The following is a 24,674-nucleotide window of genomic DNA, read 5'->3' on the forward strand; positions in this document are numbered from 1 at the left end:
GTATACTTTAAGTTTGATAATATTAAACTTTTTGAAAAATAATAAACATTCTGTTAAGAGTTACCCCCAGGACCTCTTAAAAATAACCACAGTATCCTCAGTAACTATCAATGTCCCACAGCAGTAAGGTCTTAAGCAATTTCTTTTCCTTCTTCAGGTGCCAGAAATTATGGGAGTTATCTGTGCCCTGCTGTCCACAATCAGCCAGCCTAAAGTTCACCAACAAATCACAAAAATTGTGAGTTTGTTTATGTCCAGGCCCAAGTACACAGATACAGTGATCGACCACCTTCTGTGTCACCCAGTACCATATGAGAGGTAACGGAATCTGGTCCAGCCTCTGGATTAAGTAGGGGTGTATGCTACACCCCTGAGTACTGTGGAGCAGGGTTGCCCTAAAAAATCTAAGGATGTTCTTGTTGAGATATGATATAGACAGATGTCTCCAGGGTAAATCAGAACATAATGCCTAAAATAAGGAAACAATCCAGAATGAAGAACATTTTACAAGATAGTTGGACTGAACTCTTCAAAAAATTATCGTGAAAGAAAATAATTGTGCTGAAGGCACTGTTCAAGATAAAAAGACACTAAAGTGACATAACCAAATGCAATAAATGACATTGATTGGATACTGAAAGAAAAGCAAAAGCTATAAAAGAAAATTTTTCAAGAGATTTAAATATATATATACTAATTGTGAAATAATAATATGTAGAAAACTTCCTTATTCTTAAGAGACAGATAATTTAAGGGAGATTTAGGGATGAATGTCATGATATCTACAATACATTTGAGAAAAATTTAGCTAAAAAAATCAATATATATGTAAAAAATAAAGTATCAGTTCAGTTCAGTTCAGTCGCTCAGTCGTGTCCGACTCTCCGCGACCCCATGAATCACAGCACGCCAGGCCTCCCTGTCCATCACCAACTCCCGGAGTACACTCAAACTCATGTCCACAGAGTCGGTGATGCCATCCAGCCATCTCATTCTCCGTCGTCCCCTTCTCCTCCCGCCCCCAACCTTTCCCAGCATCAGAGTCTTTTCCAGTGAGTCAACTCGTCGCATGAGGTGGCCAAAGTATTGCAGTTTCAGCTTTAGCATCAGTCCCTCCAATGAACACCCAGGATTGATCTCCTTTAGAATGGACTGGTTGGATCTCCTTGCAGTATAAGGGACTCTCAAGAGTCTTCTCCAACACCACAGTTCAAAAGCATTGATTCTTCCGCGATCAGCTTTCTTCACATATATAATAAAGTATAAATATATACATAAATAAGAGCAGAATCACAGAGAAGAACAAAGAAGCAGCTTTTTATGACTAGTGGTTTTGAGTTGGAGGCAAGGCACCCTGGAAGTTCCAGGAAATGCTTTATGGGGAAGGCAATGAGGCATCCAGGCCCCATCCCACTTTAACCAGAGCAGCCCTTCTGTTTATCTGCTTTATATACTGTGATTCTGGGTAATTACTATCTTGAAAGAAAGATTTCTTAGCTTTTTTTAAATTGAAGTATAATTGATTTACAGTATTACGTTAGTTTCAGGTATACAGCAAAGTGATTCAGTGTTTGTATTCACATTTTTTGCCAGATTCTTTTCCATTATAGGTCATCACAAGATACTGAATAAATTAATAGTTCCTTGTGCTAGACAGCCAGTCCTTGTTGTTTAACTATTTTATATATGGTGGTGTGTAACTGCTAATTCCAAACTCCTGATTTATCCCTCACCCCCCACTTTTCCCTTTGGTAACCATAAGTTGCTTTCTATGTCTGTGAGTCTATTTTATTAAAAAGTTCATTTGTATCATTTTTTTAGAGTCCATATGTAAGTGATACTATATAATGTTTGTCTTTGTCTGGCTTACTTCACATAATATGATAATTTCTAGGTCCATCCATGTTGCTGCAAATGGCAATATTTTATTCGTTTTTATGGCTGACTAATATTCCATTGTGTATATATACCACATCTTTATCAGTTCATTTGTAGATAGACACTTAAGTTGCTTCCATGTCTTGGCTATTGTAAATAGTGCCACTATAAACATTGGTATGCATATGTTTCCAAATTAGAGTTTTTATCTTTTTCAGATATACACTCAGGAGTAAAACTGCTGGATCATATGGCAACTCTGTTTGTAGCTTTTAAAGGAACTCCATACTGTTTTCCATAGTAACTGCACTAGTTTACATTCCCACCAACAGTGAAGAAGAGTTCACTTTTCTCTGTACCCTCTCCAACATTTATTATTTGTAAACTTTTGATGATTGCCATTCTGACTAGTAGGTGTGAGATAATATCTCATTGTAGTTTTGATTTGCATTTCTCTAATAATTAGCAGTACTGAGCATCTTTTCATGTGCCTGTTGGCCATCTGTATGTCTTCTTCGAAATGTCTATTTATTCTTCTGCCCATCTTTTGATTGGATTGTTTGTTTCTATGCTGAGCTGTATGAGCTGTTCACATAATAAGTTTTGGAAATTAAGCCCTTATCAGTTGCATTGTTTGTAAATGTATTCTCCTAGTCTATAGGTTGTCTTTTTGTTTTATTTATGGTTTCCTTTGCTGTGCAAAAGTTTTAGGTTTGATTAGGTCTCATTCATGTATTTTTGCTTTTATTTCTTTTGCCTTGGGAGACTGATCTAAGAGAATATTGCTACAATTTCTGTCAGAAAATGTTTTGTCTATGTTCTCTTCTAGGAATTTATGGTCTAGGAGTTTAATGTCTTATATTTAAGTCTTTAAGCCATTTAGAGTTTATTTTTGTGTATGATATGAGGGAGTGTTCTAATTTCATTGATTTACATGCAGGTTTCCCAGCACCACTTGCTAAAGATTTCTCAGCTTTAAACTGTTTGAAAATTGTTTCAAAACTGGTTTCAGTGAATGGGTTTCATATAATGTTTTGGTGCAGTGCTAATGTTTTCTGTAAACTGAAAGAAAGTTTAGTCGCTCAGTCATGTCCGACTCTTTGCGACCCCGTGGACTGTAGCCTCCCAGGCTCCTCTGTCCATGGGATTTTCCAGGCAAGAGTACTGGAGTCCGTTGCCATTTCCTTCTCCAGAGGATCTTCCTGACCCAGGGATCGAACCCGGGTCTCCCACACTGTAGGCAGACACTTTACCATCTGGGCCACCAGGGAAGCAGAACTTGGATGTTTAACCCCACTGTATCAAATTAAGGAGAACTTTTTTTTTTTTTTTACTTTTTTTGCATTTATTTTTTGTGGCATTTATTCCCAGGCCATAAGTTTTTGTTTCTTGTTTCTTCTGGGATATCTTTTTCTTCTGTGCAACCTCCTCTTACTAGTTTAGGAACAATCTGTTCTTTTTCAGTAAGGATCATCTCAATGTGACAGGGAGAGCTCATGTTGGGGTTGATCCAACTGTGAGCTCTGTTAAGTCCTGTACCACATTTTGCGGACTTTGTTCATCTGGATGTGCTCAATGACCAGAGAATCTACATCTAAGCCCGTAAGTTCAGCATTACTCTCTGCATTTTTGAGCATGTACAGTAAAAATTCAGCACTCTTTTTGCGCCACCGACCCTGCGTTCAGCCCCACTGTTTGGTCTGCGCATACCTATCAACTCAGCCGTTGTAACAATGGAATGGCACACATTGCTTCTTTAAAGTGATATCCTTCAGATATTTGGTGGCTTTTTGGATATGCATATCCTTTATAGGATATAAAGTATATAGGGCAGTTTCACGAGTGTTCTTAAAGTGAACACAAAGATTTGAACCTCTTGATTTGCATGATTTTGTGGAGTTTTCTGGGTCGAGTGAATAGCACACCATGTTTAGAGGTCACCTCAGGCCACTTGCCGGAAAAGGAATAAAGGAGAACTTTTACTCATCCAGAAGAAAAATGAATCAATACAGATTGTTTAATGGTCTTCAGTTCCATTCAGTTCAGTCGCTCAGTCATGTCTGACTCTTTGCAACCCCATGAATCACAGCATGCCAGGCCTCCCTGTCCATCACCAACTCCCGGAGTTGACCTAAACTCATGTGCATCGAGTCGGTGATGCCATCCAGCCATCTCATCCTCTATCGTCCCCTTCTTCTCCTGCACCCAATTCCTCCCAGCATCAGTGTCTTTTCCAATGAGTCAACTCTTTGCATGAGGTGGCCAAAATATTGGAGTTTCAGCCTCAGCATCAGTCATTCCAATGAACACCCAGGACTGGTCTCCTTTAGGATGGACTGGTTGGATGTCCTTGCAGTCCAAGGGACTCGCAAGAGTATTCTCCAGCACCACAGTTCAAAAGCATCAATTCTTCAGTGCTCAGCTTTCTTCACAGTCCAACTCTCACATCCATACGTGACCACTGGAAAAACCATAGCCTTGACTAGATGGACCTTTGTTGGCAAAGTAATATCTCTGCTTTTTAATATGCTATCTAGGTTGATCATAACTTTAATTTTGTGTGTTTCTCTGGAACATTGTTTTTAAATCTTTGCTACTTGCTTCAGCTTACCTATTAATACACTAGTTCTTATGTAAAATATATGATTTGGTATAAAGTATTAACTGTATTCAGTTGATTTAAATGTAATTTTAGCATTATTTATTTTTTGTGTTTGTTCTTGTTCTTGGAAAACTGCTTTAATTCAGGTGAGAACTGTAGACTCTGTTAGAAATGAAAATGATGTAGGAAACTTAGAGTACAGAGTATGTGATAGGGAAGTTGTGAGATTGAAAAGATATGTTAGGACCAGTTTGTGAATGGTCTTAACGTCCATGCTGAGGTTGTGGGAACTTGAGTCTATGAAACCTTGGGAGTTACTGTTGTGAAATCAGGTAGCAATTCTGAAGAACTGAGCCTTAGAGAGGAAGACCTCTTATAGATTGGATTCCAGATGGATTCTGGGAAGTTCGTGGTCATGGTTGGCCTAGGATAAGCCGTTCTCCTGAACCCTCTTCCTCTGGGATTTCTAGGCATCTGGCTGAGATGTGGAGAACTCTGGAGGTGGAGCTGCCCAAAATGACCTGGATTCTCTGGAGACTCCTGAGGAAGCTGCAGAAATGCCATGATTCTGGCACCCATGAGAAGATGGCCTATGTGGCTGTTGCTGTAAGCCCTTGAGCTTTGCCCCTCCAACTTTAGCCCACCATGGCCCTCCTGGATAATTGGCCCAGCACCATCTGGAGAGTGTTCCTTTTCGTTCCTCTCAAAGTTTGTTTCCCTCATCCATTTATAAATCCACCAGTGTCGCCACCAAGGGATGGATGTGGAGGAGGCTGAGATGAGTGAAGGAGTCAGTATGGTTTCATCTGTTTTAAACATTCTTTTCCTCATCTTTTAAAAAATGCGTATCATCATAGTCAAGAGAGTACAAACATTTCAAAGAATATAGAAGAATATAAAATAGAAATCAAGGGTCCTCCTTTGAAAAATTGTTATTATTTTTTATTTAATTTTTTGGCCACACCTCGCAGCATGCAGGATCTTAGTTCTCTGACCAGAGATCGAACACACACCTCCTGCATGAAAGGGCAGAGTCTTAACCACTGGACCACCAGGGATATCTCCCAAAGCCCACCTTGAGCAAAGGTTGGCAAACTTTTTTCCATAAAGGACCAGATGGTAAATATTTTAGGTTTTTCAGGTCACGTGTAGTCTCCAGTCTCCACCGTGTATTTTTGGATATATTTAAAAATAATCCTTTAAAAATCAAGAAACTATTCTTAGCTCATAGCTATACCATGTCCCTAAAAATGAACTTTCTACAAGTGCTTATAATGTATAAACTTCTTGTATATGTACTTGGCATACTTTTTCCCTCTATATTTTTCCTTTTATTTTTTTTAGAGCAGTTTTAGGCTCACAGCAGAACTGAGCAGGAAAGTACAGAGAGTTCCTATATATTCCCCCCCCACTCTGCATGCACAGCCTCCCCCATATCCATGTCTATTTTATTTCATTTTATTAACAATGTATTAATTTCTACTATACAGGAAGGTGATTCAATTATTCACATATATATATATGTATATTCTTTTTCATATTCTTTTCCATTCTGGTTTATCGCAGGATATCAAATATAGTTCCCTATGCTATACAGTAGGACACTGTTGTTTATCCATCCTATATATAATAGTTTATATACTCCAAACTAATTAAACTTTTAATCCACTCCTCTTCCACCCCACTTCACTACTTTTTATATTATTTTATTCCCTACCAGTTTATAGTTCTGTTTTCTCTGACCTAAGTTATTATCATACTTTTTTTTTTAACTTTCAGAATTACTTTGAAGTCTCTAATCTGCTATTGTCTTCTCTCTTATGCTTTCTGCTCTTGTGGGTTTATGCCTTTTAAAAAATCCCTAAAATGTCCGTTTAGTGCAGTTTTAGGTTTTAGGGCAGATAAAGGTATATATTTAACCTGATTAGTCTATAAAATTCTGTATGTGTATTAACAACATCACAGTACATACCATTTGGTGACCTGCTGTTTTTCATTTAACCATACACAAACTACTTTCTATATCAATATGTAGGGCTCTCTGTTATCCTTTTCATAGCTTCATAGTAATTGGTTTTAATTACCTTTTAAAAAATAGGTAATACATGATGCAGAACCATTTATTTCATTATTGTTTCCTATTAATGAACATTTGACACTTTTCAAACTTTTGTCATGAAAACAGTGCTGTAGCAAACTTAATCATGCTTGCATCAATTTTGTTATACATATCCAATTATTTTCTTAGGATAAAGTCCATTGAAGGGGAATTTCTGGGCCAAATGGTGGGCTCATTTAAACTTTTGATAATGTTCCCAAATGACTCTCTAGAACACTGCCTTTCTGTCATCATGTGTGAGCATGGCCTTGCCACACCGAGTATTGTTGTCTAGCTGCTAGGTGAAAAAGGAACATATTCTAATTACAGTTCCATCATTGGCAAGGTTCAACATTTACGTATGTTTTTCAGTTGGTCATTTATGTTTCTTCTTTCTTCATGTCCTACACACCAGTGCTTCTCACTTTTAATACACACGCAAACCACCATCATCTAAGGATCTAATTGAAATACACACTCTGATGCAGATATTCTGGGGTGAGAAGGGGTGCTTTCGATTCTCCATTTCTAATCAGCTCCAGGTGATGCCAGTGCTCCTGGTAGGTGGCCTACACTTCCCACACTTTGAGTAGCAGGCTTTTTCATTTGTTCCTCCTGACATATAAGGGCATTGTATATACTAAAACTATTGCATTTCTGCAAATTATCTGTCATCCGAATTTGTTTATGAACAATTTTCTTTTTGCCCAGGCTTTAAATTTGTATGTGGTCAAATATGGTTTTCTTATAGTTTCCTTTTGGATTTCAGGATGCCCCTCACAGTGGCAACTTTTAGTGACAACTTCACTCCTGTCCCATTATCCTGTCACTTTCATGTCCCTGCGTTGCTTACCACTGCTGTTCTGCCTGTAATTTAGTAGAACTAGAAACCATGTTCTGGAACAAGCAGAAGTAAAACAAAAGTAAGACTTAGGACTAGCGGGTGTTCAGCTCTGCTGTGTGCTTTTCTCCACAGGTGACAGATGCCCTTTATGAAGTGTTTGTGGGGAACAGACTCCGAGCAGCTACGTTCCGGCTCTTTCCTCAGCTTCTCATGACACTGCTCGTCCAGGTTCACCACACCATCGGCCTCACCATGTCTGATGTTGCCATCCCCAGTGGTCTGTACCCAGAACAGGAAGTGTCTTCAGAGGTCACCCCCTTGTGGTACTGTTCATTGTGATTTTGCTGACCAGGAATCATTCTGTGCTCTCACTGGCTTTCTTTGGTCTTACTGGTGAAAGTCGCTCAGTCATGTCCGACTCATTGAGACCCCGTGGACTGAAGCCCATGAGGCTCCTCTGTCCATGAAATTTTCCAGGCCAGAATACTGGAATGGGTAGCTGTACCCTTCACCAGGGGATCTTCCCAACCCAGGGATCAAACCTAGGTCTCCTGCATTGCAGGCAAATTCTTTACAATCTGAGCCAAGGAATATTGGGAAGCCCAAGAATACTGGAGTGGGTAGCATATCCCTTCTCCAACGGATCTTCCCCTACCTAGGAATTGGACTGGGGTCTCCTACATTGCAGGCAGATTCTTTACCAGCTGAGCTACCACAGAAGCCCAGTCTTACTGGTGTCAAGGCAAATTTGGCCGAGTTCAGATGCCCTGAAAAATAATGGATGATAGCATGCCAGCCCTTCCTTGATAAATCAGGTAGTGATAGAGACAAGCAAGACAGCCTTAAACCTACCTCCAAGACCATACTGATCCAAAGCTGAGCATTTTCTCATTTCTGCTTCATGTATAGGGAGGTATTTAAAAATTCTCCTTTAGGGTCTCAATAGAAATTTCTCACTATTTCTGGGGCACATGGATTTCTTTCTGAGGAAGTGCTCTAATGTGGAATATTTAAGAATGCCTGACTGAGAGGCAGAAGAACTTGAGTTCTGATTCTCATTAATTGTTTGTTTAAGTATTTATTTTAGGTTCTGCTGGGTCTTTGTTGCTGCACTCTGGCTTTCTTTTGTTGTAGTGAGTTGGGGGCTACTCTCTAGTTGCTTCTCATTGCCATGGCTTCTCACTGTGGAGCATGGGCTCTAGGTGCACAGGCTCAGTAGCTGTGGTGGCTCGAGTGCAAGGCTCCATAGATGTGATGCACAGGCTTGCCCTGCTGCATGTGAAAGCTTCCTGGAGCAGAGATCAAACCTGTGTCCTCTGCATTGGCAGGCGGATTCTTAACCACTGGACCATGAGGGAAGTCCTGATTCTCATTCCTTTAAATAGCTCTGTACTTTGGGCAAATCTTTTGTTGTTCTGTGCCTGTTTTCTTATCTGTAAGTGAGCTCAGGCTAGGTATTCTCCAAGAACCTTTCCAGCTTCAAGATTCTCTGATATTATGTCCAAAATACTAGTTCGATAAGTAGTTTTCAAAAGCAATGGAGTAAATTTTAGGGGAGTATAAATTCTATCTAAATAAAGCTGTAAAGAAAAAAGCAGTGAATCTCAGTTTGGCATCCTACATCACTTGTTTTATCATAAACTTCTTTCCATTCTCCCAGGGAAACACAATTTTATTGGATTTCTTTATGCTTAGAGTTTGTGTGAAGGGCCTTTCAAGTATTAGAGCACTGAGAATCTTTAGGAAAATCTAGAAAGAAAAGAATTACAGTCCAGCAGCTATCAATACATGGCCCTCCTTGGTGAGAGCAGGTGATTTTATGCTCTTCAGTTGGAGGGATCTGTACTATATTCACTTGTACTATTTTTGTTGGACTAGCTTCGCCATACAGGCTACCAAGACTCTCCTCCTCAGAACATTCTGCTGGCAGGAATTCAACATCATGGAAAAGAATAAAGGATGGACCCTTCTGGAAGGAAAAGATTGCCATCTTCAGGGAGTATCCCTCCTTGCCAAGTAAGACTTCCTTGCCATGCATCCCTGCTCTAAATCAGCTGTGTTTTAAGGTAGTTTTTCCCCCTTTTAGTTATTGCAGCCACCAAGGTTGAATAACCTTCTCATCCCAGAATGGGCAAATGCCCATAATTCCAGCCAAATTTTTCAGCCCTGCCTTACCTTCGGGAGGAGTAGGGGATGACAGAGGATGATGGATGGCATCACGGACTCAATGGACATGAGTTTGAGTAAACTCTGGGAGTTGGTAATGGACAGGGAAGCCTTGCATGCTGGAGTCCATGGGGTTGCAAAGAGTCGGACACAACTGAGTGACTGAACTGAACTGAACTTACCCTCCCGTGCACCTGAAGCTGAGGAAAAACTTGAGAGCCCCCTCACCCCTCACCCCTGCCCTGGGAACATTGCTCTCTGAATAAGAGCATTTCTGAGAGTTGTTCTGTGTTCTGTTTTGCAGTGCATTGCTGGAGAGAAATCACCTCCTTGCACATAAGGTCATGTACCTGCTAGTGCCTTTTCTTAACCGAGGGAACGATAAACATAAGCTCACATCGGCTGGCTTTTTTGTGGAGGTAGGACTTCTTCAGAGGCTGTATGTATTCAGGAAGCCTGTAAGGCAGCTGTGCCAGCCTTCCTAGGCCATGTCCAACTGAGTGACCAACTAGGGTCCGATTCAGACATAGGATAGAAATGATCCAAATTTAACCTTGTTGAAGTTTTCCTATCCACATATTCAGTGTTTCTTAGGTCCCTGCAGTGGAAGCATCATCCTGTAATGCATGTGCTGTAGAGTAGAAATTTCAAAGGAAAATAGGTGTTTCGGAGTTGGTGGGAAGCTGCCTCCCCTCATGAAAAAGGGCTAAAAGGTAACTTCTTTGGCTACTTTCTGGGTTCTTTCAGCTTCTTCAGAGTCCAGTGGCTCAGAGATTTCCCAGCATATACTGTGTTGCCCGCTTGAAAGACTGGCTACTTCTTGAAAATGATCCCTTTAAACTTCTTGCCCTGAGGGGACTGTGCTATCTTACTAGACAGAAGGAAATGGTAAGACCACTGATTCTATTTTTTAATTAATTAATTTTAAAAATTATTTCTTTTTAGTGGAAGGATAATTGCTATACAATATTGTGTTGGTTTCTGCCATACATCAACATGAATCAGCCACATACGTACATAAGTTCTTTTGCCTTCTCTACATATCAGTCCTGCCAATACTGAGAGATGGCATCAGGCCCTCTTTAATTCTGTGTTCTGGGCTGGCCAAGACAACCGAAAACTCAACAAGCACCAGGGACAAAGCACAGGCGGGAAGCCCTACTCTGGTACCAAAGGAAGTGCCATCAGGAGGGGTGGTGATTTGCTGTTTTGGGCACAGAGGGAAGACATCAAGAGCCTGCTGCCGTGCATCCTAGACCTTTTATGTGAATCCGACGAGAAGATTGTTTTGTTGGCCATTCAGATACTCCTGCAATTCGTCAGGACGATGGATTTCACCACCCTGACTGCCATGATGAGGACCCTCTTCTCCTTGTTTGGTGATGTAAGATAAGGGGAGAGGAGAGACTTTCCTAGGGGGAAGGTAATTGGCATAACAGCAAAGTTATGAAGTTGGGATAGTAATAACTCTATTTTAGATCGTACTTTTTTGTTAAGAGCACTTTCAAATCTCTTAAGACCCTTCTAGGTAACCCGTGATGTTGGTAGGGCTGGTGTTACTGTTTTTCAGATTAAAAAAACTGAGGCCTAGAGACTTGCCAAGGTACTCCCCTGCTTCCTGGGGTGAAGGAGTTTCTATAAGAAAAGACATTGTCTTTTCTTTCAAGGAACAATCAGGACTGGGTCAGGATAGTGGACTATACTTATGTCTCCATCCCAGATCCCAAAGATTTGTCAAAAAATGTTCACCGGGCAGATTTGGCTGTCCAGTGGTTAAGACTCTATGCTTCCACTGCAGGAGGCATGGGTTTCATCTCTGGTCAGGGAACTAAGATCCTGCATGCTAAGTGGCCCAGCCAAAAATAAAAGAGAAATATATGTGGCACAATGAACCACATTCTGAAAAGTCAAATATGCCAAGGCTGGAATTTTTAACTTCAGCAAAACAGCATGTGATGTGTATGTGCTAAGTCACTTCAGTCGTGTCCAACTCTTTGTGACCCCATGGACTGTAGCCCGCCAGGCTCCTCTGCCCGTAGGATTCTCCAGGCAAGAATACTAGAGTGGGTTGCCATGCCCTCCTCTGGGGGATCTTCCCAACCCTGAGATCAAAGCAGCGTCTCTTACGTCTCCTGCATTGGCAGGCGGATCCTTTACCAATAGCACCAGCTGGGAAGCCCAGCTTGAGTGGATGGTTAATACTAGGAGCAGATACAAGCGGTGATGACTCATTCTTAGAGTGAGAGAATGATCCATGCAAAGCAGCAAGTGTGACTGTCTCCACATATATTTGGTTTCTTGCCCTCAGCTACCAACATCTAAATAACCTATTAGGACTAGTATTTCAGCCGACCTAGAGCTCTTATAAGTTAAGCATGAACACATTCAATGAGTTGCTTCCCTTTGAACATCCTTCATAGGTAAGACCGGATGTTCATCGTTCCTCCATGACCCTCTTTGGAGCCTCCATAAAGTCTGTGAAATACAGAGATAAGAAGGGTGTAGAGAGCCAAGTCCTGGACAGCTTGGTCCCACTTCTTCTGTATTCTCAGGATGACAATGATGCAATCGCTGCGGTAATGCCTACTGTTAACTTCTTTCAGCCCTGAATAAATTCAAATCCAGAGCCAACTCTGCAAACAGGCACTCATTTCTCCGCGGGCAGGGACTCTGTGGTACCATCTTTATTCTTCATTTCCTCTGGCACGGGCTTCCTTTCAATTATTTTACCTAAGTGAATTGTGTGAAAAATCTTACTGCTTGTTTCTGTGTAGCAAATCATGATCCTATGTGGATGAGAATCATGTATTGTTATAGCTTTCTGTAGCCCCTCCAATATTCAGCCTAGCCCAGAATTCTCAACACACTGCCCAATTCAACAAACTCTTTCTGTTAATGATGATCACAGTCTGTTGTCTTTTCTCTTTAATTCAAGAACAGCTTTGTAGCCTTGAGACAAGTAGACTAGTGTTGAGGCTAAATCAGGAAGAGAAGCTTCTTTGAAACCTCCTTAATCTTCCAGGGGTTCCTCCATAAGAACTGTGGGAGGGATGGCATCATCTTTAGTACTGTCCCATACCTCAGAAACTGGTCTTTTTCAAGGTCCTGTGAACACCAGTTACAGACAACCAGAGAGGTGGGTTTAGGCTGCGAGGAGTCTGGGAAAATGCTGGAGCTCCTACCCACCTATACTGTTCCTTACAGAAAGATTCAGAAACAGGACCAAAGATTACGGTGGACCTTGGCATCTTGTTATGGGGGAAGTGTTATGGCCTTGTAGCCATAAATATAAAATATTTCAGACCTCAATGAAGTATAGGTCAGAGCTTCCCAACCAAGTGATGGGATAGTGTGCCCCACAGAGGTCACAGACGTGGGACAGACAGTACTGATCCCTAACCCCCACCATGCGCCCCAGCCAGCTTTTGGCGAACAGGCACAGCCTAGAGCAGTCAACACTCTAGGCTTATTTTCCTTCAGCCTTTGAACACCTTCTAGCCAGCTCATCAAGGCTCCTCAGAAGGTGGCCTAAGCAAAGGGGAGGGATCTAGCATAAGGTTAGGGATCACTGGCACTGCCAACGTAATTTAAAACATCGATACGCCCACCACCTAGGCTGGGAAATAAAACCGGGAAAAGTCATGCGAAATCTCTAAGCTTGTTATCGTTTCTGAGGTATTATTTTTCATGTTTTAAAACTTCATCTGAAAAAATTTTACATATTAAAAAACTTTGTTCATATCATTTGTAAATCCTTTCGGCAACTTGCTTTTCTTTGTTTAACATATTTAGAAGATTTATTCATGTTATATAGCCCTAGTTCACTTATCACTGCTCTACAGAATTCTGTCTTGTAACTGCAACTTATCCCATTCTTTTATTCCTGGACATTTAGACTACTTTTATTTTTTCCTTATTACAATGCTGCAGTGAACATGTTGGTAGATTTCTTTGTGCACATGTGAGAGTTTCTTGAGGGCATCAACCCAGAAGTGAAATATCCAGATATCTTTAACTTTACTAGACACTTACAATTCATAACAAAGTATCTGAACTAATGTGCATTCCCATCTGTCCCCAGAGGAATTTTAATGGCCCAGATGTCTAGTGGAACTGGGACCAAACACTTGCTTGGAGACTTACCAGGGGTGTTATACAGTACATGGGAGCCTTCTGAGGGCAGTGTGTAAAGAAGAAGACCACTTGCTAATTTTACTCAAGTATCAGGATCAAGAGAGGATCAATACTTTCCAAAGTTTCTTCCAAGCTAGAGATCTGCAAGGACTGTGAGAAGGGGAGCTACTTTCCTGTGTGGAGTGAAAGGAGAATAACCTAGGATCAGCGAGTAGGCATGGGAGCCCTCTCTCTAGAAGCATGGGTAGTGGGACTCCTGCCCAAATCTCTGATCTGGGTATTACACTTGATGTTAGTAGCTCTCACTTATGCCCTCGACCAGTGGTTTCTCCATTTTCCCCAGAACCCTGCAGATTTTATGGGTTCTCTGTAGAGACTGTTTGAGAAAGTTGAAGGAAGGCACCTTGCCCTCACTTCAACCAAGATAATTCTGAGTTTATCATATTAGACTTTAGCATTTTATTTGAAGAAAGGTAATCTCAGCTAAACATGTTTGAAAATGCTGATTTCTGATCATCCTTTTCACAGGAGAGCAGGCAAGTACTAACTATATGTGCCCGGTTCCTGAAGTGGAAGCTTCCCCAAGCAGTGTACTGCAAAGATCCCTGGTTCATCAACCCTAGTGACGTTACAACAATCTGCAAGTTCTTTGTATGTGAGCAATAATGGCTTTGTTAACTCCTTAATATGCTGACATGCTTATTTTTTTTCAGACATAGTTTTTAATGACGGAATATGACATAAAGGAAACATTTCCCATCCTTCTCACATCAGCACTTGATATCTATGACCGGTGTTGTTCTATGAATCCATTTTTCTGTAGTTTCCTCCCAAATGAATCAAAATTCACTTTCTCTTACCACCCTTGCTCACCGAAAAAGCCTGGTGAACTCTTGGGAACTCCACTAACCTGACTTAGGGGCTGCAGAGTCAGGGTGATAGTACTCAAAAACTACTTATGGAGTGAATGGAAATGGGATTATGTTTGGCCTTTAATCCTTTCTTTGGATATAGTGGATTATTTTACCCTCCGTCAGAGCATGAGCCCCCAGCAAGGGCTGCCGTGATGTTGTAAGCCTTGCAACACAATGGCGGCATGCCACTGGCTCTGAGAGGCCCCAGATGGCATCCTTTCTCTTTATAAACTTGAGACAGGCTACTGTGACTCAACCCCGGCGGCAGGCTTGAGCCAGAGCAGTCCGAGGAGGCCCATGCATGGTTTTCTAGACAACTGAGTCTAGAACCACTGGGATCTTACTATGAAGACCCCATGACTGACTCTTCCCAGGGATCTTCCATATGCGTAGCCATTGAGGACCCAGCAGGGCCTCCTCTGATCAGACTTACCAGCCTAGGAAGTCCCATAGTGCCCTCGTGAGAGGCTTTCCATGCAGGATTATCTCTCTGACCTGAGATCAAACCTATCACAGATGCACTAATGACAGTATTTTTGCAGCAAGAAATTCGGTGCTGTCGGTTGATGAGACTACATATTGTCCATGTTAAATCATTAGTTCTATAAAGAACAAAATCCTGTCCTCTTCCTGTCCCCGAGGTGCCTGGTAAGAGATCCACTGAGGAGTGAATTCATTCATCCAGTAAGCATAACACGCTCAATGTGCAACAGGCCGTGGAGAACCCAGAAACATGCCCAAGATGAAAACTTCTAAGGGGAGCTTACAAGCTAGTGAGGGAGATTAAACCTCTGTGAAACACTGAATGGAAACACAAGGTGGAGAATGATGTGTTGCCAAGACAGAAGGACCTGCAAAACACTCAAGAGTACGGGGTTAGGTCAGGAAGGGAAGCGCTGTCAGGGAAGAGCTATTAGGAAGGCAGAGCTCAAGACTGAGCTTAGAGATCCGAGAAGACTTCTATACAGAAAAGAAACGACAAGATTATAGGCACTGCAGGCACAGTGTGCGGGTGTGAGTGAGGTATATTCAGAGGACTTAACATCGCCAAGGGCCTCTTATTGTGGCATAATTCACTGAGCAACTGAAGTTATTTCAACCACTCTACTGCTGCTGCTAAGTCACTTCAGTCGTGTCCAACTCTGTGTGACCCCATAGACGGAAGCCCACCAGGCTCCCCCGTCCCTGGGATTCTCCAGGCAAGAACACCGGAGTGGGTTGCCATTTCCTTCTCCAATGTGTGAAAGTGAAAGTGAAGTCGCTCAGTCGTGTCCGACCCTTAGCGACCCCACAGACTGCAGCCCACCAGGCTCCTCCATCCATGGGATTTTCTAGGCAAGAGTACTGGAGTGGCTTGCCATTGCCTTCTCCGTCAACCACTATACTCTGTAGTATATCTGACATAGTCCCTATATAGTGAGGCTGATAAAAGTAGTGCTGCTACTTCACTCCTTCATACTCTTTTTCTCTCCCCCCACCCCACTTAGGGAAAAAAATGCAAGGGGAAGGTCAACATCTTAGCCCAAACATTGATGTTCTTCAAGAATGCAAAACTTCCTATCAGAAGAGCAGCAGTCTTATTTGTAGGTACAGAGAAAATCCTTTCGTTTCTACCGTCACTTTTATCCTGTGCTTTCCCAAATTGCGTTTTTGGGTGTCCCCATTCTTTATGAAGATGACCTTGAAAATACTTCTTTGGAGGAGGAGGCTATGTTATCTGTAGGTAACTATCAGGCACTTGGAGGAATTCAGTTTTTAGAAAATCTAATTATCAGAAGGTCAGTTGTGCCAGCTTTGTAAAGCCAAATCCAGATCACAGACTCATGGACTTTATCCTGCATTTAGGGCTCTTATCAAGGTATGTGGATCACAGCGAACTTGGGACGAAGGGTACTGACCGGATAAAGGATGGTAAGTGGTAAACATTTGGACTTGGGGTACCCCGTGTTTGGAAGGTACCTGAGGCAGGCTCTGTGGTAGAGATGAGACTGGGAACCAGAGAGCCTGACTTTTGTTATTTAAAAAAAAGTCCTTGGAGGCTTCAACCAAATGACAGTCTCCTTCCAGGTCAGTTCCTTCTTCAGGAAAAGACATGAACCTATTTGTCTTGGAAACTAGCTTTGATGAATGTCTCAGGGGCAATTTCTGAATTTCATCTGTCAGAAAATAAATTATGTAGAAATATTATCTTAGTAAATTATGATGACACCTCATGAGTACTACACATATTGACTGCAGCCCTCTTTTCTGTAAGTGGCTGTTGTCCTGTAAGGTGGGGGGACTTGCTAGTAGGGAAGGTTTATAGTCTTGTAAGGCAGCTGTCATGTAAGTGGTTTTCTACAGTTGTACAGCTTTGGGGATTTGTCACTCAGAGAATATTTATTTTCATTTAATAAGTAGTCCTACAATCAGAAAATGCCACAAAATGCTAAGTATCACTATTCAAAAGCATGTACTTTGAGAACCAAATTAAAGTCCTGAACAATTCATTGCTTTTAAAATAAAAATATGTAACTGGTAGTAGAGCCAGAAGCTGAACCTTATTTAAGAAAGATCATGCCACTTTTCTCTATGGTGCTCTACTTTCCCATAGATATCAAAAGTGAAAAAGAAAAAGAAAAGAAAAGTCATGCAGTTATTCTATGAGATGAGATTTCACATGGTCAATTCTGGTCAATTAAAAGGAAATTATTTTCTAATCTAAAACACTGGGGAACCAAAGTTCTTTTTCCATTTCAAATGTATCTATATTTATATAAAATTTATCTGTACAGATGATTTAGGATATGTGTGTGTGTGTGTATGTGTGCACGTGCTTAGTTGCTCAGTCGTTTCTGACTCTTTGCAACCCGGTGGACTGTAGCCCACCAGGCTCCTGTGTCCATGGAATTTTCTAGCCAAGAATACTGGAGTGGGTTGCCATTCCTACTCCAAGGAATCTTTCTGATCTAGGGATCAAACCCACGTCTCCTGTATCTCCTGCATTGACTGATGGATTCTTTACCAATGAGTCACCTGGGAAGCCCAAAGATATGTATGCTGCTGCTGCTGCTGCTAAGTCACTTCAGTCGTGTCCGACTCTGTGTGACCCCACAGACGGAAGCCCACCAGGCTCCCCCGTCCCTGGGATTCTCCAGGCAAGAACACTGGAGTGGGTTGCCATTTCCTTCTCCAATGTGTGAAGTGAAAAGTGAAAGTGAAGTCGCTCAGTTGTGTCTGACCCTTAGTGACCCCACGGACTGCAGGCTACCAGGCTCCTCCATCCATGGGATTTTCTAGGCAAGAGTACTGGAGTGGCTTGCCATTGCCTTCTCCGAAAGATATGTATAGGGTTGGCCAAAAAGTTCATTGAAGATTTCCTATTTCATATGGAAAAACCCAAATGAACTTTTTGGCCAACCCAATGTGTAAATTATATACATATTCATCAGAAAGAACCTTATTAAATTGCCATTTTGTAAGGCAAAAACAGTCACATATCCTCAGTCTCCCATGGTTAAATCTAATGGAATAATCCTACCCTCTTTCTTCCCTTACAGTGGCTTATCTGTCTTAGAAACAGGGTAGAACATCCTAGCACTGTTTTTTGGACAAGTTTATGTCATTTATCACAGTTAATTTTAAGCTAAATTTGAACCAAAAAATAACAAAAATTTAAATATGAATTGAGATGAATTTCATGACAAAAATAAGTTTCAGTTCCTTTGGATTCCAAAATTGATGTCTGCTCTTTCATATGTTCTGTGGAACACATAGATCTTCATGCAAGAACTGTAAAAAACTAAAGACTAGTCAAATATTCCATTTTTTAAATAAGCATGATGAATTTAAAGACCAAACTACTTCTCACCTGGAGACAGAAATGGCAACCCACTCCAGTATTCTTGCCTGGAGAATCCCATGGATGGAGGAACCTGGTGTGACTGAGCGATTTCACTTTCACTACTTAAATAAAAGCTCCAAACTATGAAAAGGTCCTGAGTATTTTTGAAGTCTTGGAGAATTAGAAATTAAAAAGAGACCTTGTTTCTTTTTTTTTTTTTGGCTTTGCCATGCAGTAAGTGGGATCTTAGTTGCCTGACCAGGGATTGAACCTGTGTGCCCTGCAGTAGAAGCATGGAATCCTAACCACTGGACCACCAGGAAGTCCTGACCTTTTTTTAATATGATTCAAACACAGATCCATAAAGTAAAATGATAGATATTTCTACATAAAATTTTTTAAAACCAACTTTGAAAAATAAAGAAGCAGACAAAACTGAAAAATAGGAAATAATATGGGAGGAGTATATTTACATTATGATAAATGGTTAATATCCTTAAAACACATCACTACTTCTGCCAAAGAAAAGTGGCAAACAATATGAATAAGTATTTCGTAGAAAACCAATAGTCAATAAGTATATGAAAAATATTACTCGTGATCAAAAGTTTGTGAAATAAAACAATGATGAGATGACAGTATGTGTTTTTCTTTCAAAATGGCAAAGATTACTCGTTAATACTCAATGTCGATGTGTTAAGAGAAAACTGACATTATCATACACTGGTATAAGCATAACTTTTTATGACATAACTCTTTAAAAAATTTTGTTTGGCTGTGCTGAGTCTCAGTTGAGGCATGCAGGATCTTCGGTTGTAGAATGTGAGCTCTCAGTTGCAGGATGTGGGATCTAGTTCCCTGACCAGGGATCGAACCCAGGCATCTTGCATTGGGAGCATGGAGTCTTAGCCACTGGACCATAAAGGAAGTTCCTGAGCATAATTTGATACAACTTTTTTATAGGGAAGTTTGGCAGTATGTATCAAAACCCTTTATTTTTATTTATTTAAAAAATTTTTTTATTTACATGGCTGTGCTGGGTCTTAGTTGTGGCATTCAGGATCTTTAGCTATGACATGCGAACTCTTAGCTACAGCATGTGGAATCTTTAGTTGTGGCATGTGGGATCTAGTTCCCTGACCAGGGATTGAACCCCGGGCCCCCTGCACTGGCAGCATGGAGTCTTAGCCACTGGACCACCAGGGAAGTCCCTATCAAAACCTTTTAAATAAACATACACACTGACTTGTTGATCCCACTTCTAGGAAATTAAACTATGAAAGTTAGCAAAAATTGTTACAGGAATGTTCATTTAAGTGCTATTTAAAATGGCAAAAATAGGAAGCATATAAGATTAAAAAAAATAGGAAATTAGTTAAATAAAGTTTATCCATATTGTAGAATCATATGTAGCCATGAAAAATATTGTAGGAAAATGTTTAAATAACTTAAATGATGATGTAATATTATTAAATAAAATAAGCAATGATTAGATAATATGTATATTATGGTTCCATCTGGACAAAAAATAGAAACGTACCAGTGTAAATGAATGAATGGAAATAGACCAAAAAAGTTAATGGTGATTTTCTCTCACAGGAGGATTTTAAGTGACTTTGATTTTCTTCCAGTGCTTACATACATGTATTGTCTAAATTTTCCACACAATGCACATGTATTTCCTTTGCAATAAGAAAACATACATGAAAAATTTTAAAGAAAAATTAAAAGGGAGTAATGATTTATTAAAAGACGCTTGCTCCTTGGGAAAAAAGCTATGATCAACCTAGACAGCATATTAAAAAGCAGAGACATTACTTTGCCAACAAAGGTTCATCTAGTTAAACCTTTGGTTTTTCCAGTAGTCATGTATGGATGTGAGAGTTGGACCATAAAACTGAGCGCCGAAGAATTGATGGTTTTGAACTGTGGTGTTGGAGAAGACTCTTGAGAGTCCCTTGGACTGCAAGGAGATCTAACCAGTCCGTCCTAAAGCAAATCAGTCCTGAATATTCATTGGAAGGACTGATGCTGAAGCTGAAACTCCAATACTTTGGCCACCTGATGTGAAGAACTGACTCACTGGAAAAGACCCTGATGCCGGAAAGATTGAAGGCAGGAAGAGAAGGGGTTGACAGAGGATAAGATAGTTGGGTGGCATCACCAACTCAATGGACATGAGTTTGAGCAAGCTCTGGGAGTTGGTGATGGACAGGGAAGCCTGGCATGCTGCAGTCCATGGGGTTGCAAAGAGTCGGACATGACTGAGCGACCAAAGTGAACTGAATGATTTAAGAGTAACCTCAAAGACCAATGGGGCTTCCCTGGTGGCTCAGCGGGTAAAGAATCCGCCTGGGATGCAGGAGACCCAGGTTCGATCCCTGGGTTGGGAAGATCCCCTAGGAGAAGGGAATGGCTACCCACTCCAGTATTCTGGCCTGGAGAATTCCATGGGCTGTATAGTCCATGAGGTTGCAGAGTGGGGCACGATTGAGCAGCTTTCACTTTCCAGGACCACCACAGGAACTCAGAAATTAACAGTGTTATTATATATTGTCTGCCAGGTCCATATAATTTGAACTTGGACTACTTTGCAGTTTGATTATTTTAAAGGAGTGAAATATTTGGCAACTCAGAAACAAGTAAGTTTTGTAAGTGAAAACTGGATTGATCCACAAGTATACAGACTTTCACACAGAGGCTTGGAAAATGTTAGGTCTCCGTCTCAGCTGTTCTGGGCATACTGGGTCCTTTGTGTCTGACCAGTGATCGTTTCCGTAGATCTTCACTTGCAATTTGTCTTCTTACCACTTAGATCTGAAAAAACTGCTACATGACCCTGAACCATCTCTGCGCATCATCACCTCCCAGGCTCTATTCCGAATCCAGAAGGCGGGGTCTGAACCACATTCCAGGCAGACACTGTATGGGCTGAGGAAGCTCATAGGTTGTTTGCCTATCTAGAAGCCCAAGGCAAGCAACACTAGGTAAAAAAAAAAAAAAAACTTATCCCTTCAGAAGCCCCAGAAGCACCTGGTGCTCCATTAGCAAGAAACTTCCTCCACCCACTTAATCATCTCACAACATATTTTTTGCTGTCAAAACCTTTAAGGAATGGCAATATAGAAGAGAGAGCAGCTTCTGGTGTACCTTTGTAGAAACAGTGATAATCTACTGAGATTCTGAGGCATGCCAGAACATCCATAAAGTTCTAGTCTTGATAAATAGGTCAAGGAAAGCTTTGAGAGATTCTCAGTGTTCATATTGCAGTGTTGGTAGTGTTGGCTCTTTTATCAGAGCTCAGTCTGCTTGTCAACCATCTTAAGAGTAAGGTAACGACCAGTTCTTATAATTTGATGCTAGTGATGTATTTTTTATAAAACTCCTTATGGCCTTTCTCCTTCCTCTTTCTCTTAAAAACAAGCAAGAGGCAGTTTCTGAAGTGGTGTAATACTAAAGTATCTGATGCATGTAAAGTTTCCACTCCTTACCTTCCCTCTCTTAGTTTCCAGATTCCCCTCCTACAACGGCTATCAGATCCTCAAATGTTTCTAGGATGGGAACTGTTATTTGTTGAGGAGCACTGTCTGTTTTAACCTTTAACCACAGATGGAGAAAATTTTCTTACAAGTAGACATTTTCTGAGAAAGAGATTTGTTTTACTGAGTAAATACTTTGATAAGCTGCATGTGGAAGGTTGGGGCTAGATTAATTAGAGATGGTCTCTCATGGGCTAATTCCCAGGCTCTTGTTTGAGGAACCTAAGTGGAGAGCAGAGCTCAGTTATTTAAGGCAACGGAGAGGCATCTTTGAGGTGGGATGGGAAAAGAGAAAGGAAATGAGGCAACTGGCATACGAAGAAGAGACACATCCAATGGTGGATTGCATAAAGTTGTATGAATCCCTACCCCATCCCACATTTACCCCACCCCTCTGCCAAGACATCTTTAGGAACACATTTCTCCATGATTCATGGTAAGTTGGATATATTTTGAGGGATGTGACAGCCAAGGGTGGCTTTAAGAGCAAGATTCCTACTCAAGAGAAGTCTTCATATTTGGGGCTAGCAGACAGGAGTTTTGAGCTAAAAGGCAGGCTCCAGCTGCCCATGGACTAACTCTTCACTCTCAAGCAGAGCTAAGAGTACACCTTGAGGGTGGCCACTGGATGCCAGCTTCAGTGCTTTGAGCACACTGGAGTTAACGTTTCTCTTTGGTCTCACTACGTGCCACCAATTCCACTCTCCCCTTTTGAACTATCCATTTTGTCAATCACGCAATGAAGATTAATGCATATTGAGTGCTTACAGTGAACCAGATTCTAAGCACATTGTATGGTTAAAATCCTCATTACCACTCCATGTATTATGATCTCCATTTTGCAGATGGGGAAACTAAGGGACCGAACATGAAGGTGACTTGCCTAAGGTCACACAGCTCGGAAATTCACAAACTCAAGTTCTGGCTTGAAACCCACATCCTTGGCTGGTCTGCTCTGCTCCTCTCCAGTGTGCTCTTTCCCTTCACTGTGAATGAAGATTTCCTCTACAGTTCATCTCAGTTGTTGAATTCATGCCTGAAATTCATGTAACCAAACAAATGTGAAATGTTGAGCCTCAGATTACAAAGTTTGAACACTTCTTACCTGAAAGTTAGTGCATCTTATTTTTTTTCCCCAATGGGATAGAATGCACATGCTACAGTGTAAAGAGTGGAGTTAGAGCAAAAAGTGGTGATTATTCTTGAGGAATATTTTCTGAGTCCTTGGTTTAATCTCATGAGCTATCCATGTCTCACTGCAGGAAACAGATCTTTTAGATTTAGGAAGCAGTTTAGACATCCAGTGACACATGGGAGGTTGAGTGGGTCCTTCCTCTTTGCTCATATTTATCCTCAAGTTGCCCTCCAGGTGGTATTTTATTGTCTGAGTAATACAGATAACAGGGAGTAGCAAGCACAACAATGCTTATTCTATTTGTGTTTATTGTGTTAAAATCCACAGAGAGAAGCATCCATTAAGAGAGGACTGCGCTTCACTCGACTACCTCAGTGGTTTGGGAACGGCTGAAGAAGCACTTAATAGTGATTGTATGGACAAGTCTATTTATTCTAAATATCTCCATTACTTTTACATAAGGCTCTCTTCATAGATAGGTTTATGTTTTTATGGAATTTTAAAAATATACAAAACAAATATTTCTGGACACTTAATTTGTTGTAATATGTTGAAATAAAAGTTCCATATAATTAAATTTTATCATTTTGACTTTATTTTCATAATATACTTTTCAAATGTACTGTTTGTTATCCATTACTGGCCCAACCATGTCTTTATTATTTTATATTCTCCCTTTTTTAAAACTCTGAGTATCACTTTTCCTCCTTATACTGAGACATGTATTCTTTCTTCTTATTGAAGTCTTTCAACCAACTAAACCAAACCTACTAAATGCTGAATTTAAGCTTAGAACATGTATTAGTTGCTCTTAGGAAATCACTTTTGTGGCAAGAAGGGCACAACAGTAAGAAGGAAAAGAATTTCTAGGCAGAGTTCATATATTGTGACCTTAAAACTAAAGAAGTTGGTATTTCCAAGGATGTTTCCACTGCAATAGTCTTGGTGATTTTTTTTTAATACTTATTTTTGTATATTTATTTTTCTAAATTTGTTTTTCTATATTTATTTGGCTGCACTGGATCCCACAATGTTGCAGCATGTGGTTTTTTAGTTGCAGCCTGCAAGATCTAATTCCCTGACCAGGGATTGAACCTGGGCTCACTGCACTGCAGGGGAGAGTCTTAGCCCCTGGACCACCAGGGAAGTGCTGTCTTAGTGATTTCTAAAGAGTTTTTGTGTTGTATTACTGCCCAGATTATCATTTTAGGTCAAGACCCCTTAGAATTTATAAGTCTGGCCAACCAATTCCATTGCATTTTAGTATTTTATATGAAAAATTTTTTTCAAACAGGTTTTAGGCCAAACACATTTCTACAACTTCCTTTGTGGTAACCTATTTTAGAGCTTTAAATAGTCTTGTCACATTTTTTTTTTTTTAAGATTTCTAAGCCAAAATTTCTGGCATTCCATCTCCTGCATTATTAAGATAATAAAAATAATAGAAATTGTTTTTAAATAATTGAAAATCTTTTAAAAATTATAAATGGATTTTCTAACTCAGACCTTCAAAGCTTTTCTTATTTGACAGTTAATGAAAC

General features: G+C 40.6%; 2 protein-coding genes across 2 annotated transcripts in view; both read left to right on the forward strand.

Annotated features, from left to right (window-relative positions):
- The window catches only part of MROH8 (maestro heat like repeat family member 8), a 39,048-nt gene extending 33,950 nt beyond the window's left edge, over positions 1 to 5,098 (forward strand). Inside the window, exons 11-12 of the mRNA XM_055437056.2 lie at positions 158 to 318; positions 4,951 to 5,098. Of these exons, the coding sequence (XP_055293031.2) occupies positions 158 to 318; positions 4,951 to 5,098 (309 nt within the window). The remainder of the gene's footprint in view (positions 1 to 157; positions 319 to 4,950) is intronic.
- Positions 5,099 to 5,125: 27 nt separating this feature from the next.
- Positions 5,126 to 14,388, forward strand: LOC129554874 (maestro heat-like repeat-containing protein family member 7). Its single transcript, XM_055424183.2, has 7 exons — positions 5,126 to 5,188; positions 7,555 to 7,745; positions 9,893 to 10,007; positions 10,336 to 10,476; positions 10,808 to 10,972; positions 12,009 to 12,164; positions 14,251 to 14,388. Exons 1-7 carry the CDS (start codon positions 5,126 to 5,128, stop codon positions 14,386 to 14,388), a joined length of 969 nt encoding a protein of 322 aa, XP_055280158.2.
- Positions 14,389 to 24,674: the final 10,286 nt, after the last annotated feature.

Source organism: Moschus berezovskii, chromosome 15 (assembly GCF_049115385.1).
Source record: "Moschus berezovskii isolate FMDL1 chromosome 15, NW_MosBer_1.0, whole genome shotgun sequence".
NCBI lineage: Eukaryota > Metazoa > Chordata > Mammalia > Artiodactyla > Moschidae > Moschus > Moschus berezovskii.